The sequence below is a fragment of the Mustela nigripes genome, chromosome 18 (genome assembly GCF_022355385.1).
Source record: "Mustela nigripes isolate SB6536 chromosome 18, MUSNIG.SB6536, whole genome shotgun sequence".
In the NCBI taxonomy this organism is placed as follows: Eukaryota; Metazoa; Chordata; class Mammalia; order Carnivora; family Mustelidae; genus Mustela; species Mustela nigripes.
Window position 1 is genome coordinate 14,367,394 of NC_081574.1, and position 22,752 is coordinate 14,390,145.

General features: G+C 48.8%; 1 protein-coding gene across 5 annotated transcripts in view; it reads right to left on the reverse strand.

Moving 5' to 3' along the window:
* Positions 1-235: 235 nt before the first annotated feature.
* The window catches only part of IRF2 (interferon regulatory factor 2), an 81,788-nt gene continuing 59,271 nt past the window's right edge, over positions 236-22,752 (reverse strand). For all 5 annotated transcript variants that reach the window (XM_059384410.1, XM_059384414.1, XM_059384412.1 and 2 more), the window contains 4 exons: positions 21,027-21,144; positions 9,871-10,035; positions 2,914-2,960; positions 236-1,611 (listed from right to left, as the gene is read on the reverse strand). In XM_059384410.1, coding sequence (XP_059240393.1) covers positions 1,303-1,611; positions 2,914-2,960; positions 9,871-10,035; positions 21,027-21,144 — 639 coding nt within the window. In that variant the 3' untranslated portion in view covers positions 236-1,302. The remainder of the gene's footprint in view (positions 1,612-2,913; positions 2,961-9,870; positions 10,036-21,026; positions 21,145-22,752) is intronic.

The following is a 22,752-nucleotide window of genomic DNA, read 5'->3' on the forward strand; positions in this document are numbered from 1 at the left end:
ACATGACCTTGATGAGTGAAGAAGGTAGCTCATCCAAACGTGCAGCCGAGTACCTGGCTCGGGGCGAACACTCAAAACAGGAGGCTATTTGATCTTCGGAGTCAGGAGCCTTTCGGGGCTTCTTGTGGCTGAAACGGGAGAAAGTTTTGATCCCCAAGAAGCACAGACGCTTTGCCACCCCTGTCCCATGGTGGTACTCTCAAGCAGACACAGACAAAGTCAGGCATGATGCCCATTAAAAATTTAACTATATATCATATTCATTTATTATCAATCCACAGGATAATTTGATTGCTACATGAGCTCATAAAAGCCTTTTCACCTTTACAAAATTAAAAAAAAAATGTGCCACAAGGATGTAATAACAACTGCTGATAAACAAGAAAAGGAAATCTTAAAATTATAAATTTGCTGTAGAAAAGATAAAAAACAATTATATTTTCTTTAGAATTTTACCTTGAATAAAATATTCCCCTGTATAAAAAATAAAAAAGCTTGCTCTGGTTAGAATTAGAATATTTTTGTCTTCAAATCTGGGAATTTGCATAATATCTCCATGATAGTTTTCCTTTGTACCGCGTGGCGTTCAAGCACAGCAGATTAGATTTTCTTTTTCTTTCTTTCTTTTTGTTTTTTCTTTTAAAGCAGTCTTAAAAATGGGATCTCCGTGGAGAAGCTCCTTTTCTTCTCCTCCTCCTCCTCAGGGATGTGGAACACAGCCTTTGCGGGGAGGAAAGGGAGGAAAGGAACTGGATGGGACGGGCCGGGAAGCGGGACAAAGGGCCATGGTGGGGAGGGGGGAGGGGGCGCTGAATGTGCTGAGAAATAGAGCAAGGTCACAAGAAGAAGGTCTATCTGTAAGTGCTTTAAGATAAGGTGCAGAAGCAGACGGCCGCGTCGCTAGTACTGCCCTATGTACATATTCACAAGAATAAAAAATTCCAGCTAGTTCACATTTTCTCATCCGTTCTGAGGCATCCACTCCACCATGCTGGCCTTGACCGCAGGCAATGCAGCACCTCGCCGCCCGTGTGAGTGTTGGTCCTATGACGTCCTTGAACTTGAGGGAGCAGCCCTGGGAGATCCAGCAGGCTCTAGAGATACGCGTCTACCAATGGGCTGGAGTCCTGAGTTAAGAGAAGCCCCAGTACTGGAGTTGGACACAGCAATCAATGTTCTATTGTCAAGGCTTTTTCCCTTAGATTTGTCTAAAATAGGCGTCAGAGAGGAAAAAAATAAAATACAAACAAACAACAAAACAAAGCCAAGAAATCCCAACAACCACTGGGGGAAGTCGAAGGCCTAACAGCTCTTGACACGGGCCTGGGTGATATCCGATGTCTTCTTGATGACACTGGCCCGAGTCTCCCGGTCCGGCCGACTGCTGCTGGGTGCTGGGGTCACAGAGGGAGGGAGGGGGAGGTCTGGTAGAGTGGGCCACGAGCTGTTGTAAGGCACCGGACAGCTCTCCTCTTTGATGGTGACCTGGAGGTCAGGTTTGTTGGAAGTCACGAAGGTCGCCATGCTGGGCAGCAGGTAGGTGCTTCGTGTCCCCATGTTGCTGAGGTACTGTTTGCCTTCAATGTTCCTCTTCCGCCAGTGTGGTCGTCCCTTTCAAAGAAAAGAATCAAGAGACGTATTTTTTTCCTTTGCCTTCTATCGAATGGCTTAAAAAAAAAAAAAAAGCCCCCTGTGCCCACATGTTGGTGTGTTAACTGAGTTTCTTAAGAGGCATGGAATGAACAGAAGCTTAGCGACTTGACGTCCCTCAGCCGAGACCCACACCCAGCTGCTCACATCCCAAACAGTGGTCTCGCTTCCGTTTTTATCGATTCCCATTTGCTACCTCCCAGAAAAACAGGCCAAACAGTTCTATGAAGGCAGGAAAACAAGGCAGCAAGTCGGTTTCCGGTTCCCCTCTCCTCTGGCCTCCCAGCCTGATCAGGAGGTAGGTGTTAGGTCATCCTGGCTGGTCTGTCCTAGAGTCTTGCTTCCTCCCTCACGGCCTAGTCCAGTCTTTTGAGTCAATCTGTGCTTTCAGAGAAAGGGAAGTGAGGAGGAACTCAGAGGGCAAATGCCTTCCCACTGTGTTCAAACGGGTGCGGATTTAGAGCTCCAACGTGCCAAGCAAACAGGGGGTCTCAGGGGTGACTTCACTCAGGGGAGCTGGAATTTCTGACCTGGAAGAAACAGGGTTGGAATGTCTGTGAGCAGCTACACTTCCTGTCTTTTCGGAGTTCCTGGACTCCACTTGAAGTGTGTAGTACACCGGGAAATCATGAACTGAAACCACCATCAGTCAGTCTCTCTCTCTTTCTCTCTCAAACACAGACGCGAAGCAGGCAGTTAGAGCCATTTCCTGCCATTGTGTAAGCTCAGCCTGGAGCAGGGGAATGGGAAGCAGGAGACTCTGAATCCGGACTGAACACACAGCTAGCCTCTGGGCACGGACCACCGAGGGAGGAGACCCCAGGTACACGTGGAGATATTTTTGCTGAGCCCTTTCTGACGGTGACTTCCAGTCACTGATGTTGGCCACTCGGCCCTTCTGTTATGCGGGTGAATTGGGATGTGTACAGTGGTGAGAATATCAACAATATCAACAATGGCCTCACTTCAGTCTCCATTTCCTGCCGTCATAGCCTCTTTTCCTAAAAGGAACACCTTACTGTCTCTCTCCTTCCATTCAGCCCCCAAAGCTTAAATGTAGAATTCAAAATCCAAAAGTATGGTCAATTTTCATGTTATGTGTATTTGATGACACTGACACCCCTACCACCAACACAAACTCTTCTGGTAGAACCCATGATCGGACATAGAGAAATGTAACCAGCAGCAAGGAACCGGAACTGGTGGGGGGGGCACGCTTTCCCACAGCATCTGTTGGAGCCACGCGGTGGCCGCCATGCTTACCTCCACGCTCTCTTCATCACTGGGCACACTATCGGTAGTTTCGCTTTCTGTTCACAGAGAGAAAAACACAGGGCCATCATTCCTGCCGCTCAAACCGTGGTGAGGCTTAGGCAGTGTTTATAAAATATATCCACACTTCTTTTTTTAAGAAAAGAGAAATGGGTCGGTGAACTCATGACCTTCACCCCCCTTTGTGAGGCTCCATACACATGTGTACTTGGGAGATGCTACAGTGGATTTTATTTCTCCGATTTTGGCGGTTCATCGGAGAAAGGTTTTAGAGTCGGGGGTAGCTCCCTCTCCGAGGGCCAGGCTATGTCTTCTCACGGCAGCAACCTCCCAGGACTGGGGTGTCGGCCCCCGCGGTGCCAATCCGCGCTCTGCTTCCCAGGACTCTGCTCACCCCTTTTCCTCTATCCACACACCCCACGTGAGCTTTCTCCCACTTCACGTCAGTCCCGACTCAGAGCCTTCCGGGATCATCCCCACTTACTTGGATCCCTCCTTCACCTCATATCTCTTTCACACTTCTATCTCGGGTTTATAAAGTTGCCTCTTCCACCCTGGTTACGGTGGTGGACAGATTCTGAGGGGCTCCCATGATCCTCCTCTCCTGGTGTCTACTCGCCTGTTGGGACTCCCTCCTCTGGAAGGTAGCTGGGACCTGTGACTCGCTTTGAGGCAAAAGAACACAGCGAGCGATGGGTGTTAAATTAAGTAACTGAGCCCTGTTTCCTGAGGAGACTTCCTCCCTTGCTGGCTTTGAGGAAACAAGGAGCCATGTTGGGAAGGTTTGCATGACAAAAAACAAACAAAAACAACTAAGAGCTGCTTCTGACCAACAGCTGGCAAGAAACCAAGGCTCTCAGTTGAACAACCCACGCCTACGTTCTACCCCAAATCATGTGGGCTTAGAAGTAGACCTCCTCCCGCCATTCTGCCCTCAGACGAGCTAGCAGCCCCGGACCACGCCTTGACCACAGGTCTGTGCATGCAGTGGGCTGAGCAGAGAAGCCCGCTCAGCCATGCCTGCACTCCCGACCCTCAGAAGCTGCGCTGGGATCATAAATGCATGTTGTCTGAAGCCACCGAGTTTCTGGTTATGTTGCGATGCAGCAACAGGTAACTAATTCGCTTATCATCCTGAGCCAGTGTGCCAGCTGTGAGACACAGAACAGCCTCGCTGACTCCACAGAGTGTAGCTTCCTCATCTAAGATGCGAGTATGAACATCTTCCAGAGAGGACTGAGTGAGGAGTCCGTGGGAGGATGTGTGGGAAAAGCCCGAGCACAGGGCCGGGCCCACAGCGTACACTCAATGCGCGACAGCACACCTTCGTCCTGAGCTCATCAGCCTTGCTCAGCATTGGCTTTGCACAACAGGCTAGATGAACAGAGTCAGAGTCAATAGCTAGTGATTACACATCATCTGTACATATAATACAAGATTTTTTTTAATAGAAAAGTTTAAGTTAAAATTTTTAATTTTTTAAAATATTTGTCATTTCTTTAAATAAAAAATTAATGGTGGGCAGCTCTTCAGTGTCTACAGCAGTGGGAAATGAAAGCACGGAGGGTAGAGAAATACACTGAGCCTTAGGGATCCCGGAGTCTGGGTCCTTCCTTTGCAGACAGGGCCTACAGAGAGCATCCCGGGGAACGTTCATAGAGAGCCGGGGGCCAGGGCTGTACCCCTGCAGAGATCCTCAGTGGGAAGCAGCTCCTACGGCCACCCCCTGCCCCTCATGCAGAAGAGCTCAGGTACTCTAGCACCTTCTACCTCTTTCCGTCCCAAACCTACAGAGCAGCTGACCTCCAGTCTCCCATCCGGCTGGTGGCACAGCAGGGACCAGATGCCCCGGCCCAGACAGAGCCGTTTCAACCATTCAGAGCACTAGCCCCATAGGACTTAGAAGTTAAAGAACAAATGGCCAAAGTGAGCCCCAGGGTCCATCCCTTCACCAATGAAAAGGAGAACGCTGACCATCCTCAGCCACTCTCCAGGGACGTCCCCTGGGCGTGAGTGAGCCCAGAGGGCCCACTGGGAGCAAGCAGAGCTCGGGCCTGGCCTCGCCTCTCCTCAGACCTCCCCAAAGCCTTCCTAGCTGGGAGCAACAGCCCCCTGGCGAAGGCTTCGTCTTAGCTGACCATGCCATGACAATGCTAATGGACGACAGCAGCCAAGCGCACAGCAAGGTAGAAACCCTGCTTCACTAACCCTCATGCTGGCCCAGTATCCCACAGAGGCAGCGATCAGGATGGCCACTCCCAGGAAGAATGAGGAACAGAGATGTTGAAAACCCTGCCAAAGCTGTGGCCTGAGTCAGCACGGAGGACAGAAAACAAAACTGCACGTCCGACTCCAGGGCCCCGGGCACAGAACACAACAGCTCCGCTTCCCGCTGCGGTCCTGCCACCCCGGCTGAAATTTCAAGATCCCCTTTCCATTTTTATGCTTAGCTCTCTCTGTGCCCTGAAGCCAGGGTTCCTCTTCCTCCCAATACATGTCTAGACCCTCTTTGCTCCTAATGACCTTCCGTAAATACCGTCATCTTCTGGTCCTTTTCCCCCTTTGAATAGCAACAAACAAACAGACGCCAACAGACCTGGTGGGGGGGGGGGGGAGCAGGGACAGCTGGAAATCCATGGAAATGAGCAATTCCCACCAAGGTTCTGGGATCCAGCCCCAGCCCCAACCCCAATCCCAGCTGCGGGAGGAGGTGGAAGGCAGAGCCTGGGCAGACTCCTTGGTAAGACCCCGCAGAGACCACAAACATGACCGGCATGCTTACTGCCCTTAAGGATCCAGTTTTCAAAGCTTCAGGGAACCAGTCTGTGACAAAAAAAGACATCCATGTTCTGAACTGACATTTTCGGCTAATGTAAATGTTCGTCAAGAGCGTGCCTTCCAAATTAAGATCACCTGCTTTTGGAGTGACTCTGAAGGCTCTCCATATTAGCAAGCTGAGATTTCCAGCTTTCATTGCTTATAACCATGGTCCTGCGTGCCTTTCCCCCAGGAGCACGAGATGCCTCAAGCTCCAGCCTGAGGACTCCAGAGCCTTCTCTCTGGAGTAAGCCTGGCTCTCTCAGCTGCCCCGACACCACTGGCTCCCGGGGCTTTGCTGGGCACGCACAGACCCGTGTTCCTCTGTTTCTCTGCTTCTCCTTCACTGTTGCTGTTCTCAACACCCATTCCTATACTGCACGTGGGTGCACGGCAGCTGCTGCGTCCAAGTCAAAGCCACGGACGAGTATCAGCGTGCACTATTATTTCATTTTCCCTTTTGAAGAGTTTAGATCTGGTTTTTTTTTTTTTTAATTGGTAGTGAATACAATGGAATAAAAAGAAACTGCAGTTGCTTCTGTAGTGTGGCATGACTAAGCGGAAAAGCAGGTATGTTGAGTACCTATCACAGGTACACGAGTAGCTCCGTTTTAACACTGTGGCCCCAGTGTCCCTGAAAGTGACTGGTGAGAGGGAAGGGGGTCAACCCCGGGACGGGCTGATCTCAGAGGCCCTTCTTCCAGAGCTGCGGTTCTGGGAGACACTAGTCTTCACTTCACACGCCCCTTCAGCCCCATTTTGACTGTTCAACCACCTCAGGAACATTCTGGGGAGGGAGACAGGAGGCTTAGTGCGAAAGCCTTTTTTGCATTCTGACATCCTGGTACATTTTCTGGAAGGCTCCTGTTCAACAAGTTTTACAAGTAAGATTGGCAAGGATTCCTCTCCCTCGGTCCTTTTCCTCAGCTCACTAGAAAGTTCAATCAAAAGGTCCAAATCAGAGGTTTCTTCGTTTCAGAGCACTTTTACCTTTGCCCCACTCATTAAAAGGCAAGGTTTCTCTGGTTTCCATGGGGACTCAAAGTCTTCATTGCTAATTGCTGGTCAAGAGGCAATCTCCACTCCCTCAGTGACAACCAATTAATCCTTTCTACTATGCTTTCTTCCCCATCCCCTCGCCCAGTCCTCCATAAAAATCCTCCTTGGGGTTTCTTTTATTAAACCATCAATAATCTAGTAAAATCTTGGGGTCATACACACATCAGGCAAGAGACCACTATGCAGAAGACCTTGAAATAGAAAATGGCTATCCTCCGGAGTTTCCCAAGGCTGGGCTCTGGGATATCTCTTGGCATGAAAGTTCTAATCATCCAATGAGAATCTTATATTGTCTTCAAACATCCCATGCAAGCACCTCCGCTCAGGGAAACCGCCTCTTTCCTTGCTCACCACTTAGACCATAGAGAAGATGGACTTGCAAAACAGACTGTGGTTTTGTAATACCACTGGATCATACTTCAGTGATCAGGGAGGATTAAAAAAAAAAAAAATTCGCAAACAACAGCCTCCAAATACCAGTTTTCGAAGCAAGTGAATGAAATGGTGAGAGGAAGTTGAAATTCAGTTGAATTTCAGCCCCAACAAAGGAAACTTATCATAACCCAAAAAATACCCCAAAACAACAACAAAACAACAAACCAAAAACCAAGCAACAACAACACAAAACAAAAAACAAAAACAAAAAAACAGACAAGCAGTAAGAGGGGTGAATGACAACCCAAAAGCTGCCTTTCCTAGCACAATGCTATAAAGTTCCTCGACCAAAAGATCTCAACCGGCCATGGTCCCTAACAGGTAAACTCCAGGTCTGTAAGCTCTGGAAAAGCAGCAGCGATGAAACATCTTGGCTCCTACCAATACGCCTCACTCCAGAAGGTTCTGGAGAATTCAGACAATGAAAACAAGGGAGAGAACTAAAGGCCAGACTGAAGAGCCAGCCTCCGACAAAACTCCTGCTGCCTGCCAGGCTGGCACTGCAATCCTTCTTTTCTAATCTATGCAAATGTCCTGAAAAGGGTAATGAAATTTTCATCTCTCTCTGCACGGCTCAGCTGTTCCTGGGATTCTTCTGCTGAGGCAAAATGCCACTGAGGGCAGAACAGCAAGACGACGTCTTTGCAGAAGCCTCCAGAAGGCTTCAGGAAGGCTGTAACAGATACACAGAGAAGTTGGTTCTGAAGCTCCAACTCTTGCAAAAATTTGAAACAGCCACATGGGTTGGAATAATGCCCACAGCGGCACCATGGAGGAGAAAGTCACACGTTTCCAGCCATAGCTGTGCAAAGTAAGCAAAATAGCCTAGTGTTAGCTCAACTGTAAAACGAAGGCATAAACATGCTACTCTGGCCCCTTTGGTGGGTCCTGAAGATGGGGGACGAGGATGCGTTCTGCACCACAGAGCCCTGGGCACGTGTCTGGGGAAGGGTTACTGGGGAAGGGTTGAGCACAGGCTTCTGGTACCAGTGACATGTTCTTCTCCGGACATGCTGCCTTACCCACACTGGCCTTAGCTCCCTGATTTTTAAAGAGGGACTAACAATGATACCTAGGCTGATGGGGCACAGCTCCCAGGGCACCATAACCCTGCAGCAAATAGGAGTTTATATCTTGGCAAAGACCATCAAGGATCTCAAACAGGTAGGGGCTCAAAATGTGATGATGAAACAACCTGTGACCAGCTTATCCTCTTTAACAGATTATAGGCTTCCTGTAGCCAAGAGTCGCTCTCACGTTCCTTCTACGTTCTAGGCATAGAAGAAAGTCAGGATCTTGACGACCTTAGGCGGAATCAGCCCATCACCAAAGGACAAGCACGGTATGATTCCACTTCCATGACCTACCCAGAGTAGCAGATTCATGGAGGCAGAAAGCAGAGTGGGGCATTGCCAGGGGTAGGGGGAGGAGAGAAGAGGGAATTGGTGTTTCACGGGGACAGAGCTTTAGTTGTGTAAGATGAGAAAGTTCTGGAGCCGGATGGTGGTCATGGTTGCACAACAAGGCGAGTGCACTTACTGCCACCAAAATGTGCCCTTAAAAATAGCAAAAATGGCAAATTCTGGGCTATGTCCATTTAACCGCAATTTTTAAAAAATCAGCTAAAAATACATAAAGTTGGTGTTCAGAAAATTGAAGGTTTGGTCAGTGGTTGACAATTCATGAAGACCCTGTCATTTGAAGCAAACTAATTCTAATACTGACTGTGTGCCAGCCACCGGAGGGGCACCCAAACTAAACGACACTGTCTGGAGGCACGTAATGGACACTGGGAAGATTCCTGAACGTGTACAAGAGCGGACTACAGTTCCTCGGTACAGGGCCTCTGTTTTCTATTTTTAATGTTTGCAAGCAGTAACACTGACTCAGAATTTATATTTCTAATTATAACCGAGTCCCCAGAAAATGAAGTGGAGATTGTGGGAGAGCGTAAGATGACGTAATGGTGGTAGACTAGGGAGCTACCACTTTGTTCTGCGAAGATGCAAGAGCCGCCTGAATTCAGTTCTAATCCTAGGACTGCCTGAGTCGATTCCTGGTCATTATGTGGTCCTTCCCCAGGGAATCAGAGCCGGGCCCAGGCACCTGGCCTGATGAGAAGCTGCACTGAATTGAAAGAGAAGGGGAAAATAAGTGGGAACTAGTAAACACGGTGGAATGGAATGAGGCTCTGGGTCTCAAGGCTGAGTTCAAGTCCTGACCCAAACACTCACTGGCCACGTGACCCTAGGACACCTGCCTTCACTTCCAAAAATTTGAAGGAGCTCTTTGAGGTTCTATCCAGCTTGGTCCGACTCAGATTCCACTGAAAACACCCTTCTGGATTTCTGATAATTTATGCAAATAAAACAGACATCGATGAACTACTTCTCCAAAGAAAAATTGTTAGTCTTGCATGAAAATGTTATGAGTGATCCAGTCAAGAAATGCTGTGCCCATAGTCTTCTGAGAACACAAGTACCCAAGAAGATGTTCATGGAGAAAATAAAACAAGAATAATTCGCAGGATGGAGGAAAGGTTTTTTGCTGTGTGGTAAAGTGGTTGGCCCCATGGGAGGGGCTGCACCACACCCCTGAACCTTGCTCAGCTCTAAAGGTTCCCTCTGACCCTCTTACCTGCATAGGAAGACACGGGGGAAATCTGCAGAGGGTAGAGCTCACTCATGCTGACCGGCTGTTCGTCACTCTCGGTGGTCACCTCTACAACCTGGCAGATGTCCGGAGGATTAGCGACAATCTCTTGATCCTCGATGTTGCTGTCCAGGTGTGACTGTCCTACAACTTCAAAGACAAGACAGCCATAATGCACTGATGCCTGACTCCCCACAACAGCAGGCCCTCTCAAGAAAGACAACCTTTCCCCAAAGAGTTGAAGAGTCAGGAATCAAATTCTCAGTCACCATACATCATCGGCCATGAAACTGAAGAACCCAGCCTTAGCTTTGTGTTAATATCTCCGGAGAAACAGCTTTGCCAGGAATCTGGCTCCCCGGGGCCATTCCCAGCATGCTGGCCCATGGTGCTTACATGTGGCAATGTCCCAAACTCAATCCAGTCATAGCCAAGCCTGCAGGACCAGGGATTGCACCCAGAACTAGCCCTAAGTCCAGACAGACAGTGCTTTGAACTTGACCCATTTCTGTCCTCTGCTCTTGCTCCAAAGGAAGCTGCTGTGTGCCAGGTCCTGGGTCCAGAGAGACAAAATCAAATCTTACTAAGGAGAAAGGACCACCAGAATGCACTCCATTGTATCATTTCAAGCTGTGGGGGCTCTGCTCGTGCTCCCAGCCCTTTCCTATCCTCCAGGCAACGTAACCAGGGGAGGAAATACCAGACGATGGGCCAGAATGCTTGCGCGAGCCTCACACCCGCTAACTAGGACACTGAGAAGATGAATTCCCACCACCAGCTTCTGAATCCTGCCTCAACTTTTTGTTAATTAAACTTTTTAGTCGTTTAGTTCATTGTAGATTCACATACAGCTGGAAGAAATCATAGAGACAGATCCTGGGTGCCCTTCATCCAGTCTCCTCCAATGGAAACATCTTGGAAAACTCTAGCGCAGCATCAGGGTACTGACACTGGTAACATTCTACACATTTTGTTCAGATTTGCCCAGTCTCACTCGTAATCCTGTGTGTGTGTGTGTTTGTGTGTGTGTGTGTGTGTAGTTTTATGCCATTTGATCACATATGTCATCTCATGTGTTCACCAGCACAGTCAAATTACAAAACAGATCCATCATCACAAGCATCACCTATCCCCACCTTCTGTCGGCCTCTCCTCCCCACCGTCTCCAACCCCTGACATCCACTCATGTTCCAGTTCCATAATTTTTGTCCTTTCAAGGATGTTTCATAAACAAGCTCACCCAGTAACCTTGAGAGAGCAGCTTTTTTCACTCTGCCTAATTCACTGGAAATTCAACCCTGCCGCAGGTCAGTGCATATTAATAGTTGGTTCCTTTCCACGACTGTGTAATATTCCCCAGTGTGGATATACCACAGTCTGTTTAACTAGTCAGCTCACTGATGGTCTTCCGGGTCATTTCCATTCTTTGGCTATTACAAATAAGGCTGCCAAGAACATGGGTGTATGGGTTTTGTATAAATGTAAGTTTCCGTTTCTCTGGGATCAAGGCCCAAGAGTGCTGGATCACATGGTAACTTCACGTTTCCTTTTATAAGAAACCGCCAGACTACTGCTTGGTGTGGCTACACTGTTCACATCCCCGGCAACGTAAGGATGACCCGAGTCACGCACATTCTCACCAGCTTTTGGTGTGGTCACTATTTTCCTACTTTGGCCACTCTGAAACCTCTCGGAGTTTTCACCGTAGTGGTATCTCACTGTTGTGTTCATCTGAAAGCCCTTAATGCCCTCCCCTACTTTTAAATAGAACTGACCTTATACCTCGTTGGCAACTGATTGAATGAGGTATCCTTGAAAACTGGCATCGATAAACAAATGGAAACAACAAAGCAATCACAATGTTTCCCCAAGGGCCTCAAAATACTTGGCCACCATAATCAATGTTTTACTCAGGCCTGTGTAAGTTATTTAAACATACCCCCCCCCCCGCCCCCAGGGAATGACAGGCAAGCCATCCTAATCCTTTTATCAGTGAAAAAGCTTGGGCACAGAGAGGTAGATTAACTCCCCCAAAGTCACACAGCTCAGGTTCTGAGCAGAGCTCCTTTTCCCTCCCGCTTTCTTGACCATCAGGTTAGGCTAAAAGGCCACCACGTCCCTATCTTCTTCAGAAGTCTGCCATCGTGGACAAGTTCTTGTCTTAACCACTCAGTATTTTAATTGCTCCAGTATTTTTGTTTATAAATGAGTTCCTGTTTTAATTGCTTTTTGGAGAGAGATGAAATGACTAGCACGAGGTAAAGAGAACATGACCTGATTCTATTCAGAGAAGCCTTGAGAGGGGAGTGAGAATTCTCGGGTTCTGGAATGAAGAGAGGGGAGGCACCCAAGAGGCTGGGGGAAGGAGATGTGGGGACGTGCTAACTGTCCACAGAGCCGCAGCACCTCCTCAGAGAGGAAGGGAAATGGAGTGTTGTTCAGGTTCTCCTGGGCAGGGGGGGAATACAACTAAAGAAAAGGCAGGCAGGTTATAAGCGGCAAGTAGTCCCCAAATTCTTTTTTTTTTTTAAGATTTTATTTGTATTTATTTGGGAGAGACAGTGAGAGAGAGCATGAGCAAGGAGAAGGTCAGAGAGAGAAGCAGACTCCCCGCGGTGCGGGGAGCCTAATGCGGGACTCGATCCCAGGACTCCGGGATCATGACCTGAGCCGAAGGCGGTTGTCCAACCAACTGAGCCACCTAGGCATCCCAGTCTCCCAAATTCTTATTTTATCCCTTAACCTATCCTACTTGAACACGAAGACCATCAGTTATGCTGTTCACCAGACCCAGACTGAGTGCAGACACTGACCTCTTTCAAGTTTCTTCTGCCTCTTCTCCCCTGGAAGATAAAATGGCAGGAAAACAAGAATTCCCAAGTGGCTAAAAGCAGCTGGTGGATAGAAAGCAAACAGGGTGTGCATGCATGTGTCTGAGGAGGGCTTGGCGACAAGCGACAGATAGTCACTGCCCACTGAGGCGACTGAGGTCTTCTATAAACTCGATTTAAATCAAAGCCGCTCTCACTTGCAACCCTCTAAAATTCACTTCTCTTTTGCCCTGTCATTCCAAGTAGACCGCAAGCGAGCCGGGAGCACACATAACGGCAGCAACTCAAGTGTCTTCCTATCCTCACAGCCCCTTGCTCTGACCAGGAAGTCTCTCCCTCGCTGCTTCTCCTCACAGTGCCCAACTCAGCCAGTCTTTCAACTCACAGAAGATTTACTGAGCATCTACTTTGTGAGGGACATTGTTGTCAAGTATGAGGAGGGGCAGAGCACCATCAACCCAGTCAAGGGCCTGGTTTGTGAGAACTCTGGTGGGGCTCTGGGCCAGCACAGAATGCTCCAGAAGTTAAGTTTAGGACAGCTGTGAAAAGAAGCAGAAGGGAAGGCGGCCAGGGAGAGACCATATGAAAAGAGTTGAGAAAGTGGAGTATTTTTTTCCAGTCTGAAGACTCAGAGGTTTCACTGAGGCAGGAGCACATGGGCTGGAAGAGGGGGGTGAGCAAAGGCAGTGTTCAGAATGCCTCTGCTTTCTGGAGCCTTCTCCTGACCACCCCAGAACAGAAGGACTTCTCCTTCCAGAGCGCCTCTCCCTCACTGTCCCCAGTGCTCAGCTGAAACTACAGCATGACACAACCTTGTTCTACTTCTTGACTTTCTGCCTCATCCCAAGGTAATACTGTATCTCTTCCTGTAACTTTTTATTTGTGTGCTTCATCTCCCAACCAAGCCTCGGCTCCTGAGAGAGTTGAAAAGCAGGATTAGAACCTTCTGTACCAAGTCCCAGCACAGGCTCATGGTCTCTGCCTCAAGCAGCCCATGAAGCTCTGCTAAACAGACCGACCAGAGCCCAAATCCCGCGGGAGGTCACGGCCACATGAAGACACGTGTAACAATGAAAGCTTCCTAGTGAATTTCAAGACTTCCGGCAAGGGGGCTTTTCAGAACCTAAAGGAAGTGATGGAAACAGAGGGGGCCACAGTAGCCAGAAACTGGGCAAAAGAGGAGGAAATGTTTCGAGGGGGAGGTGATCAAATGTCCTGGGTCTTGAACATAGGGGTGGTTACACAACTGAGTGCTTCTGTCAAAATTCACAGAACAGTACACTGAAAGGGGTTCATTTTAGTCTATTTCGTGTAACATCTGAACATCATGGGGGCCCAACTCACAAGCGGCAAGCCCAAAGAAGCAAGGACTTGCCAGCATCTGAGATGCTCTCTGGATGCTCTGTAGGCACTAGCTCTAATCATCTGACCGATCTCTCTCTCTCTCATGAGTTTCCTGAACCACCAGCCTTTGCCCAGAGTGACAATACAGATAGCAACACTGACTCCTGACAGTCAAAAAGACACACGCGTCGCAAGCCATCAGCAATCTGCTACAGTGATCCAAGTCAGAACAGACACCGTGTGGGGCGCCGTGTGGGGCGCCTGGGTGGCTCAGTCATTAAGCATCTGCCTTCGGCTCAGGTCATGATCCCAGGGTCCTGGGATGGAGCCCCGCATCGGGCTCCCTGCTCAGTGGGGAGCCTGCTTCTCCCTCTGCCTGCTGCTTCCCCTGTTTGTGCCCTCTCTATCTCCCCCACTTTCAAATAAATAAATAAAATATATTTTTAAAAAAAATGGTACCATGCAGGGCCCCCGAGTACCCTGACTGACAATTAAGGGTAATAAAACCAAACACTTCCTGAGCACTTACCTTTGCCTTTCCCACTGTCCCCTGACCTCCCACCTGGAAGGCTCCACGACCCCACAGGGAGGGTACAATAACCACCCCCATTCTAGATATGAGGAAGGGCATCGTGGAGAGTTAAATTTTAGTTCAAGGTCAGAGGGCCGGGAAGTGGCAGAACCAGAAATCAAATTCCACCCTCTCTGACTGTGGCTCAGCTCCAGTGCTCTGCCGGGCGGTCTCCCCCAACCAAAAGGGCTCAGCAAGTTCCCACCGGGCTGCTCCCGCCTTTCTAAGCCCATCTGAGGCTAAAAACTGGCCACTCTCACCTTCATGAGACTCGGGGCTCATAACCAGTAGGGAAATTGCTTTTTCAGCAGCTCAGTACTGGGTGCCGAGGAAATTCTCTAATGGTTGGAGGGGCTAGGAATCCACTAGAGCTTCTCCAGCACATTGGGTCAGCCCATCAGGAAAAGAGTCACCCACAGGAATGCAGTTTTATCTGGACCTAGTTGCTAAGAATTGCAACAATATTATTCATGGCTGCTTTCTGATGCACCAGTTTGGTTCCTTAAAAGGCCATTCTGACTTGATGAACCATTGCTGAGTTAGTGTGGGCCTCCACCTGAGAGAGCCGTCACCGGCCCATGCCCCACAGAAAGCTCTCGGAGCAGAGACTATTAGAAATGAAGACACGGGGCTCTGGAAGAGGGGAGTGGGGTGGTCCTACCACTTTATAGCTAAAGAAAGCTGAAGCCCAAGAGGCCAGCCAGACTGCCAAGGTCATCCAGGTCGCTGTAGGGTTCAGCATAAAGCTTATCAGCGGGCATACAAAATCAGGCTATCCACAGTACTGTGGAGAGAAATTTTTTCTTGATCCTATCCGAAAGTTCGAGAATTGAAACTGTTAATATTAGTGCTGTCGATGCAGCACAGACGAGGCTACCCTCCCTACTCAAATATATTTCAATATAATTTTGATAATATCATAATCATAATATCATTTGGCCACCTTCTAACTACACAGTGATTTTTCCACTATGCTCATTTTGTGCTCCCAACAACCCTGGGAAGTAGGTAAGATCAGGTCAAGATCAGTATTATTATTACTTCTGTCTTATATTTCAGGAAATCGAGTCTCAGAGAGGCTAGGGAGCTTGCCCAAGGTCATGTGGTAAGTGAAAAAACTGTGGGAGTAGGTCTAGAGACTATGTCTTGTGACTCCTAATGTGTGCTTTTTATTTTATTTTTTGTAAGAAAACGCAGCCATGATTTGGGTTAGATGCCCATGAGCCACAGTGGGAAAGACGGTCACTATGGGGTTAATGGAGAATGGACCTCTGTCCTTGCATGGGCCAGATGTCCCAGCTGCAGCCTGTGCCCACCTCAACAGGCTGCCGTAGGTCAAGGCAAAGCAAGAGTGTGACTGGGGCAATATACACTCTTCACTCCCACGAGAAAACAGCGCTGCGTGCTACTGTAATAAAGGGAAGCAAACAATCTGTCCCAGTAAAATCTCAGTTGAGTTAATCAACACATCTCAAGGGTTGATGGGCTGGGAGCAGAGATGTGGATGAGACTTCTTGGGGTAGCAGCTTACACTTCCCAGCAGAACTGCCAAATGTCCACGTCTTTCTGGGTCATGTGGACGAGCCCTCACGGCCGCTCCACAAGGACGACACGCACAACCCACCTAGCTTTCTCAAGGGACAGGCACATGGAAGTCAAAATGTTCAGAATAATTCAAGTTCAAAAACAAATATAAAAGGGGTCGGCAGGGACCAGGTAGCAGGGCTCTGGGGACACAAGAGAGACTGTGCGTCGCAGGCAATGGTGACATGGTGAGACTGGAATTAAAAAAAAAAAAAAAATCCCATGGCGCGTGGGGGTGCTCAGCGGCTAAGCATCTGTCTTTGGCCCAGGTCATGATCTCAGAGTCCTGGGACTGAGCTTCGAGGTTGGGCTCCCTGCTCAGCAGGGAGTCTGTCTCGCCCTCTCTCTCTGTCCCTCCCCCTGCTTGTGCTCTCTCTCTCACAAATAACTAAATAAGATCTTTAAAAAAAATTCTTTTTAATTTAAAAATTACAAATTAAAGAAAAAAAATCTGTCCATGTGGAGGATGAGTGGGGAGGGGGCAAAATGGAAGCAGAGCCCCGGCAACAGGGAAGGTGACTGGGGGTGATATCGAAAAGAGAAGGAAGGGGATGGATTTGGGAAGTATGAGGGGAGACAGGAGGAGCTGATGGTTAATTACAAATGAGGGGGGTGGCAAGGGAGAGGAAAGGGTGAGAAATATATAGCCTCATAAAAAAAAGACGGCAGGTTTCTTGGGCAAATAAAAACGTCTCAAGGTTGAAAAAGCAACACCAAACCACTGCCAAGGCTCATGCTGGCACACAGCAACTGAGAGTGTCCCGTGCAGTCCCGCATCTGTGACCAGGCTTCCCCAGGTCTAGTCCCCTGAAGAAAAATAAGGTGCACTCTCGGTTCTGGGTCTGGGTCTGGGTCTATTGTGACGTTTGGGTTTCACATCTCACATGGAGTTTCATATTGCTTAGAGTTTTCTAGGAGTTCTGGTAAAATTGGATGCTTTGTCCCTCAGGGGCAGAAAGCTCAGCCCTCCCGGAAGAAGGCACAGGGCATAGCACACAGGCCACTGAGAAGGAGCATGGAAGACCTTCACTCCCTCCCCCTGCTGAGGGAGGCACCTTCCATCTAAAAATCTACCTCAAGCTATTTTGTATCTTGTAGATGGGAGTTTTTGAAATGGTACGCACCAGGAAAAATAGCAAAAAAGAAGAGTGGACAAAGGGGCTAGAAAAAGATGAAGACACAATTCTATAGCCTAGCAGCACTTCTGGCCACCCTCAAACGATTACGAATTCTGGTACCCAAGGCTGCCAACCTTGAGTCACAAGCACGAGGCCCCCATAGGGACCCGAAGATGGTCTCTACATTGTGAATGTGTTCTCTTGCAACTGCAAGTCCTCTCTGGTTATACCTGAGTTTCTAAGCTTGTCTAAAAGAGCTACTCAATCTTTACTTTTCAAATCAGTCCAACTTGGGAGCTATTACCAAAAAATGTACATCCCATAAGGTGCACTTGTGGGCAGACAAAATCCAAATCGCATTATTTCCTAATGGCTATATGTCTAGTCACCAAGGATTGCCTGATTGACTTGGGAGTACTGAACAGCCTCCCTGCGTGCCAGCAATCTCTGCTTTATTGAAGGGTGGGGTCACCTTTTACCAAGGAACACAATGGGGTTATAAAGCACTGCCCAGGGAGCCTGACAAAGCACCCGCACCTGCACACTTTTTACCCTGGCCTGGAGATGATTTCCAATCCAGCTTAGCAACAGCTCTGCTAACCCGGGCAAGACGCCAGCAGGGTCTCGTCAGAACCATTCAACATGTTGCTGGCGTCTTCCGCTTCCTAAAAACAGAAGTCACTGCACACAAAAAAGAATTCAATGCTAAATAAAAGTAAAAATAAAAATGAGGAGGTTTTTCTGCTTTGTTTTGTTTTGTTCTGTTTTGTTTTGTTTTTTTCTGCCACCCTTCAAAGGAAAGCAGGCTTAGGCCTTTGGGCCTGCTCACCCAGGCCATTTTATCATCCAGGAGAGACAGAATGTTAGAAGACAAGACTTAAGTGCTGAGACACCGTGCTCCTTTTTGGGGTCCCAGCACAACTGGCTAAATCGGAAAGTGCGTTCAGCTGTCAAGGACAAGACCAGGGCCCAGCCCACCAACAGCCACAAGCATGCACCCGTGTGTGTGTGTTTCTGCTGTGTAATTCGTGGCAAAAATAAAAGTCAACCACAGCAGCCATCAAATGAGAGTTCTCCTCTCACAGCGACTGTTTCGTTCACTTGCAAGATTCACTCACAGCAGCCTCCACCCGGCCTGGAATGAGAAGGTACTAGGCAGCTGGCCTCTGCTAGCTTAACTTACTAATTTTCAATCTATTTTCCTCGCTAGGAACCGAGAGACCATGTGAAAACCTGCTACCATACAAAACACTCATTTCAGTTCCCAATTCAAAATCTTACCCACATATATGCTTATAAAAGCAGAATGAAAAACACCCAGAAGCTTCCTTCTTGGGGCCTAAAGACAAAACTGGAATGAACTATGGGCTCAGAGACGCATGAACTGAAAGCAAGGACTGGTGTCATTTTTTAAAATCAGGCATTTTTAAAAGGTTGAGAGAGAGAATCTCTCAAATTCCACCGTGGCCTTGGGAGTCAGAATCCCGGTGTTCTCATCTGGGTCCACAAATCACAAAGGCTGGGGATGGCTAATTAATGGTCACGGCAGGAGTGGACATAAAAGCTCTAGGAAGGGTTTAAAAATCGGAGGCAGTGCTACCATTCACAATGATCACAAATTATCCCCTTCTTTAAAATACTTGCTGTATTATTATGCACCTTTGTAAGGGCCACCAGCTAATTAGAGATATTCAAACTCCTTTTACTGCCCTCATTATTATTTTTTTATTAGGCCAAGGAAGAGACTCAATTAATCCAGCAGGTGATTTTCTAACCAAACTGGGCATCCGGCTTCCGGCTTTGCCCCGGAAGTAAGGACTCATTAAATCAGCACCAACCCCCATAGCAGCAATCATACCAAAGGGCAAGGAACAATCAACCTGACAGAGAATTTACATGCCAAAGACTCAACCAGATGGTTTGTGCTTTTGTTTTTTAAAGGTAAAGAAAGCTCTGCACTACTGTGATTTTTGTTCACCATTTTATACCAGGCTGAATTCACCTCATAATTGAAGGAGAGCTCCAAACCAACCAGCTCACTCGACAGAGCTCAATCTTAAGAAAAAGTGCCTGGAGTCTTGGCAAATATTTTCTTTCTTTCTTTTTTTTAAATAAAGGGCTCATTGGGCAAGGCTTTCCAGAGGCTGCCTGCTGAGGACAGGAAGAGCATTGAGAACCCAGGAGGGGTTGAAGCAGCTCCAGGCGAAGACCAGAGTGCTGGTCACTCCCCAGGGGGGGTGAGAAGCCGACTGGCAGGCATGGGCTCCCATCCTTCCCTCACACTGCCTCTGCCACAGCCCTCAGCGTTCAAGGGAGTCCCTACATACACCACCCTACCTCCCTAACTCCAAAACCCAGGGGAAGAGGGGGAGGAGGGACTAACATGTGTAGCATCTGAGGGTCGGGAAGTGAAGGCACCTGGACAGGAGGTTTGCGCTCCTAGTTCTGCGTGATCTCGCTGGTTTTACCAGCATCAGAAGCCCTGACAGTCTACAAAATGGAGAAGAGTTTCATGAACCACAGGTGCCCAAGGACAAAGCCTGCTTCTGGATTCTGGGGCTGGTGCTGGAGGATGAGATCACCGCAAGGCCTCCACCATCTACTCAGCGCCGTGGCCCAGTGGGATCTGGCTGAGATGAAATTCACTCTGGTCCCCCTCCTGCCTGAAACCCTCCAAGAGGTGGGGTCTATAGTGTGTGTGTGTGTGTGTGTGTGTGTGTGTGTGTAAAACAGTTGTGAACTTGACTGTCTCTCATACTTCAATTAAAAAAAAAAAATTTTTAAACACACCCTCCAGCAGTTCGGGAACAAAATCCAATGGCCGGAAAAGTCCCCAGGACCCCACCCTTCATTCGTCTCTGACAGACCTTCGTGCCCCTCTCCCCAGGCTCACCCGCACTCTGCCACTCTGGACTTCCTTAGCCCTCCAAGCAGGTTCCTATGTGGGGATCCACGCCAGGCCATCCCGGCGCTCCCCCTCACCCACCACTTCAGAGGAAATGTCACTCCTTCCAGAAGCTTCCAGAAGCCTCCCATCTGACGCTGGCCCCAGATATTCTCCCTTGTTCTCTTCTTTGCAGCATTTCCCACACATGCTAGTGCGGTAGTCATCTGTGGCCATAAGTGTTTACTGTCTCCTTCCACGGAACTAGGGATGGGGCTTGTCCTGTTCCCCAACCTATTTCTAGCACTGTCTGGTGTGTGGAAGGTGCTCAAGAATCTTGGTGGAACTAAAGTGTGCCATTTGGGCCACAGGTGTCTGTACGAGGTTCCTTCATTTGAAAGAAGAGCTCTACCTTTGTGGCAGATTGTGCCACGGACCGGGTTCTGAGAGGACCCTCTCCTTGTTCCCGAGTACAAAGAGTTAATTAACACTTTTGTCCATGGGACTGCTTACTGAAAGATGGAGAACCGCTAATCATGAGGGCGGAAGAAACCCATTTCATCTACTGGATTCTCCTGGGAAGTCACTCTTGGCCTATTTTCTTGAGGCTGACCCATCAAAAGTTCCTTTATCTGGTCCTCAAAGGCCTTTATTCTTCAGTCCTGAAATCCGGGGGCTGGAACTTCACATTTTGAGATGGTTCCAAGACCTCCTCCCACTGACTATGTTATTTCAAATCACGTTTTACAAATTTTAGACCCCAGGGGGCTGCTGGTGTAGATAAAAAATGAGATGTCAAAACAGTTTACCTATGATGTTCACCGTACTATCCACTTCATTTTTTATAGCTGAAGTCAGGACGGCATACTCAGGAGAAAGATCACTTACTCCATTACTAAGCCCCAAAGATGACTCAACTGGTTCTTGCTAGGAAGAAGAAAAGAAAAAAGAATTGAGAACACTTTCTTTCCCCTCCTTTTTCTTAGCTTAAATTCTACCCTCTGTCTAATTTTTTTTGTTCTTTTTCGTTCTTTTTTTTTTTTACTGCTACAGTCACGTTCATTCCCTGAACGCATTCCCTGGTAATTTCAATCAGCCCAGAGCTAAAGCAGCACATTTCTGCATGGAATGTCCTGTAGGTATTTCCCTGCTTTCATTTTCCTTCGAGGAGCACATCCGCTCAGCTTTTCTGAAAGGCTTACACCTGTAGACAACAGTCTGGGGGCTCAGCGGGGCTATGCAACTGTCTGTGGGAAGAGCCGCGTACCCAGCTTCCAGGTGGAGGGAGAGAGTGCTCAAAAGGGTCAACTCCTGGCTTTCTAAGGAAGAAAAGCTTCCAGAAGCTTCCTTTACAACAACTTCGGAGGAAAAGGTCTGCCTCCACCATTGCCAAGAGCAAGAAACCGGGGAGACTTTGTGAATAACTTCTCCTCAGATAAGGTTTGCCCTAGACACTGGCCACCTGAGCACTCGTCACTGAGGGGCTGGTCGGTAACGAGCCAGACTGCTCAGAAGGCCACCTCCCCCTGTGCAGTCTAGCTGGGCAACTCCACAGCCATGGCGTCCCGCAAATGCCTTTCGACTGTCTGAATGTTCCAGACAGCCCGAGAGGCTATTCGTTCATACTAATGAAATGATGCAACAAGTTCCTCATCCTTAGTGTAGCTCTCACTTCCGGTCAAGTGTCCTGGAACGCTCCCACCTCTGAGAGGGTTGGGGGACTTTGGGGAAGCCCGTCCTGAGGTACACATGGACTTTCAGGACGTTGACGAGAAGAGTTTTTCCTCATGGGAAGATTGCATCTGCATCTATGACAGCAATCGAGTCAGACCAAAAAAAAAAAAAAAGCCACACAGGACAGCTCCTTTGGGAAACCAAGATGGAGAACGGAAGCAGAAAGAACACAAGAGGGAGCAGAAGATCATCAGAGGTAGACATGCCTATGATTTGAAAAACCCAGAGAGGTGGGCATCTCTCAGGCATGCAGGGTGTCCTTACCATTTCTGGGCTACCCGGAATCAGGGATGAGCCCCCCAAAATCCTAGGGAAGCCACACAGGAAGGAGAGGAAGCACTTCCTCCTTGATGGTCCCCACCTGGCAAACTCCCATCATGAGAAAGAACTTCAGCTTGGAAGACATCACGTCAGTACACAGCTCAGTCCTAAGAACTTTCCCACACGCACACTGACAAGAGGCACCAAAGGGCAGGGGAGGGGCCCAGGACCCAGGCCAGCCCCCCCAGCCCCCAGGGGGAGTCTTTGCCCCTTTCTCCTGCAGCACCCCGCATGTGCCCATTTTGCGAGGCCTTTCTGGGGACAAAAGCCACCTGCCTGGGACTTGAGTCTCCATCCCTTCTCCTCCCCCCTTACGCCCCTGTTAGAGCCTGTGGTGGGTGGAGGCCGCCCCTCTGGCCTCGGCCTCAAGCTCCAGGCTCCCGCGGGGCTGGTGTGACAAGCCCGTTCGTCTGTCAGGCTTTGCTGTCACGCGGGGGTCAGAGCCTGGCTCCTCACCTCGCGCTGGATGCGGGACCGGAC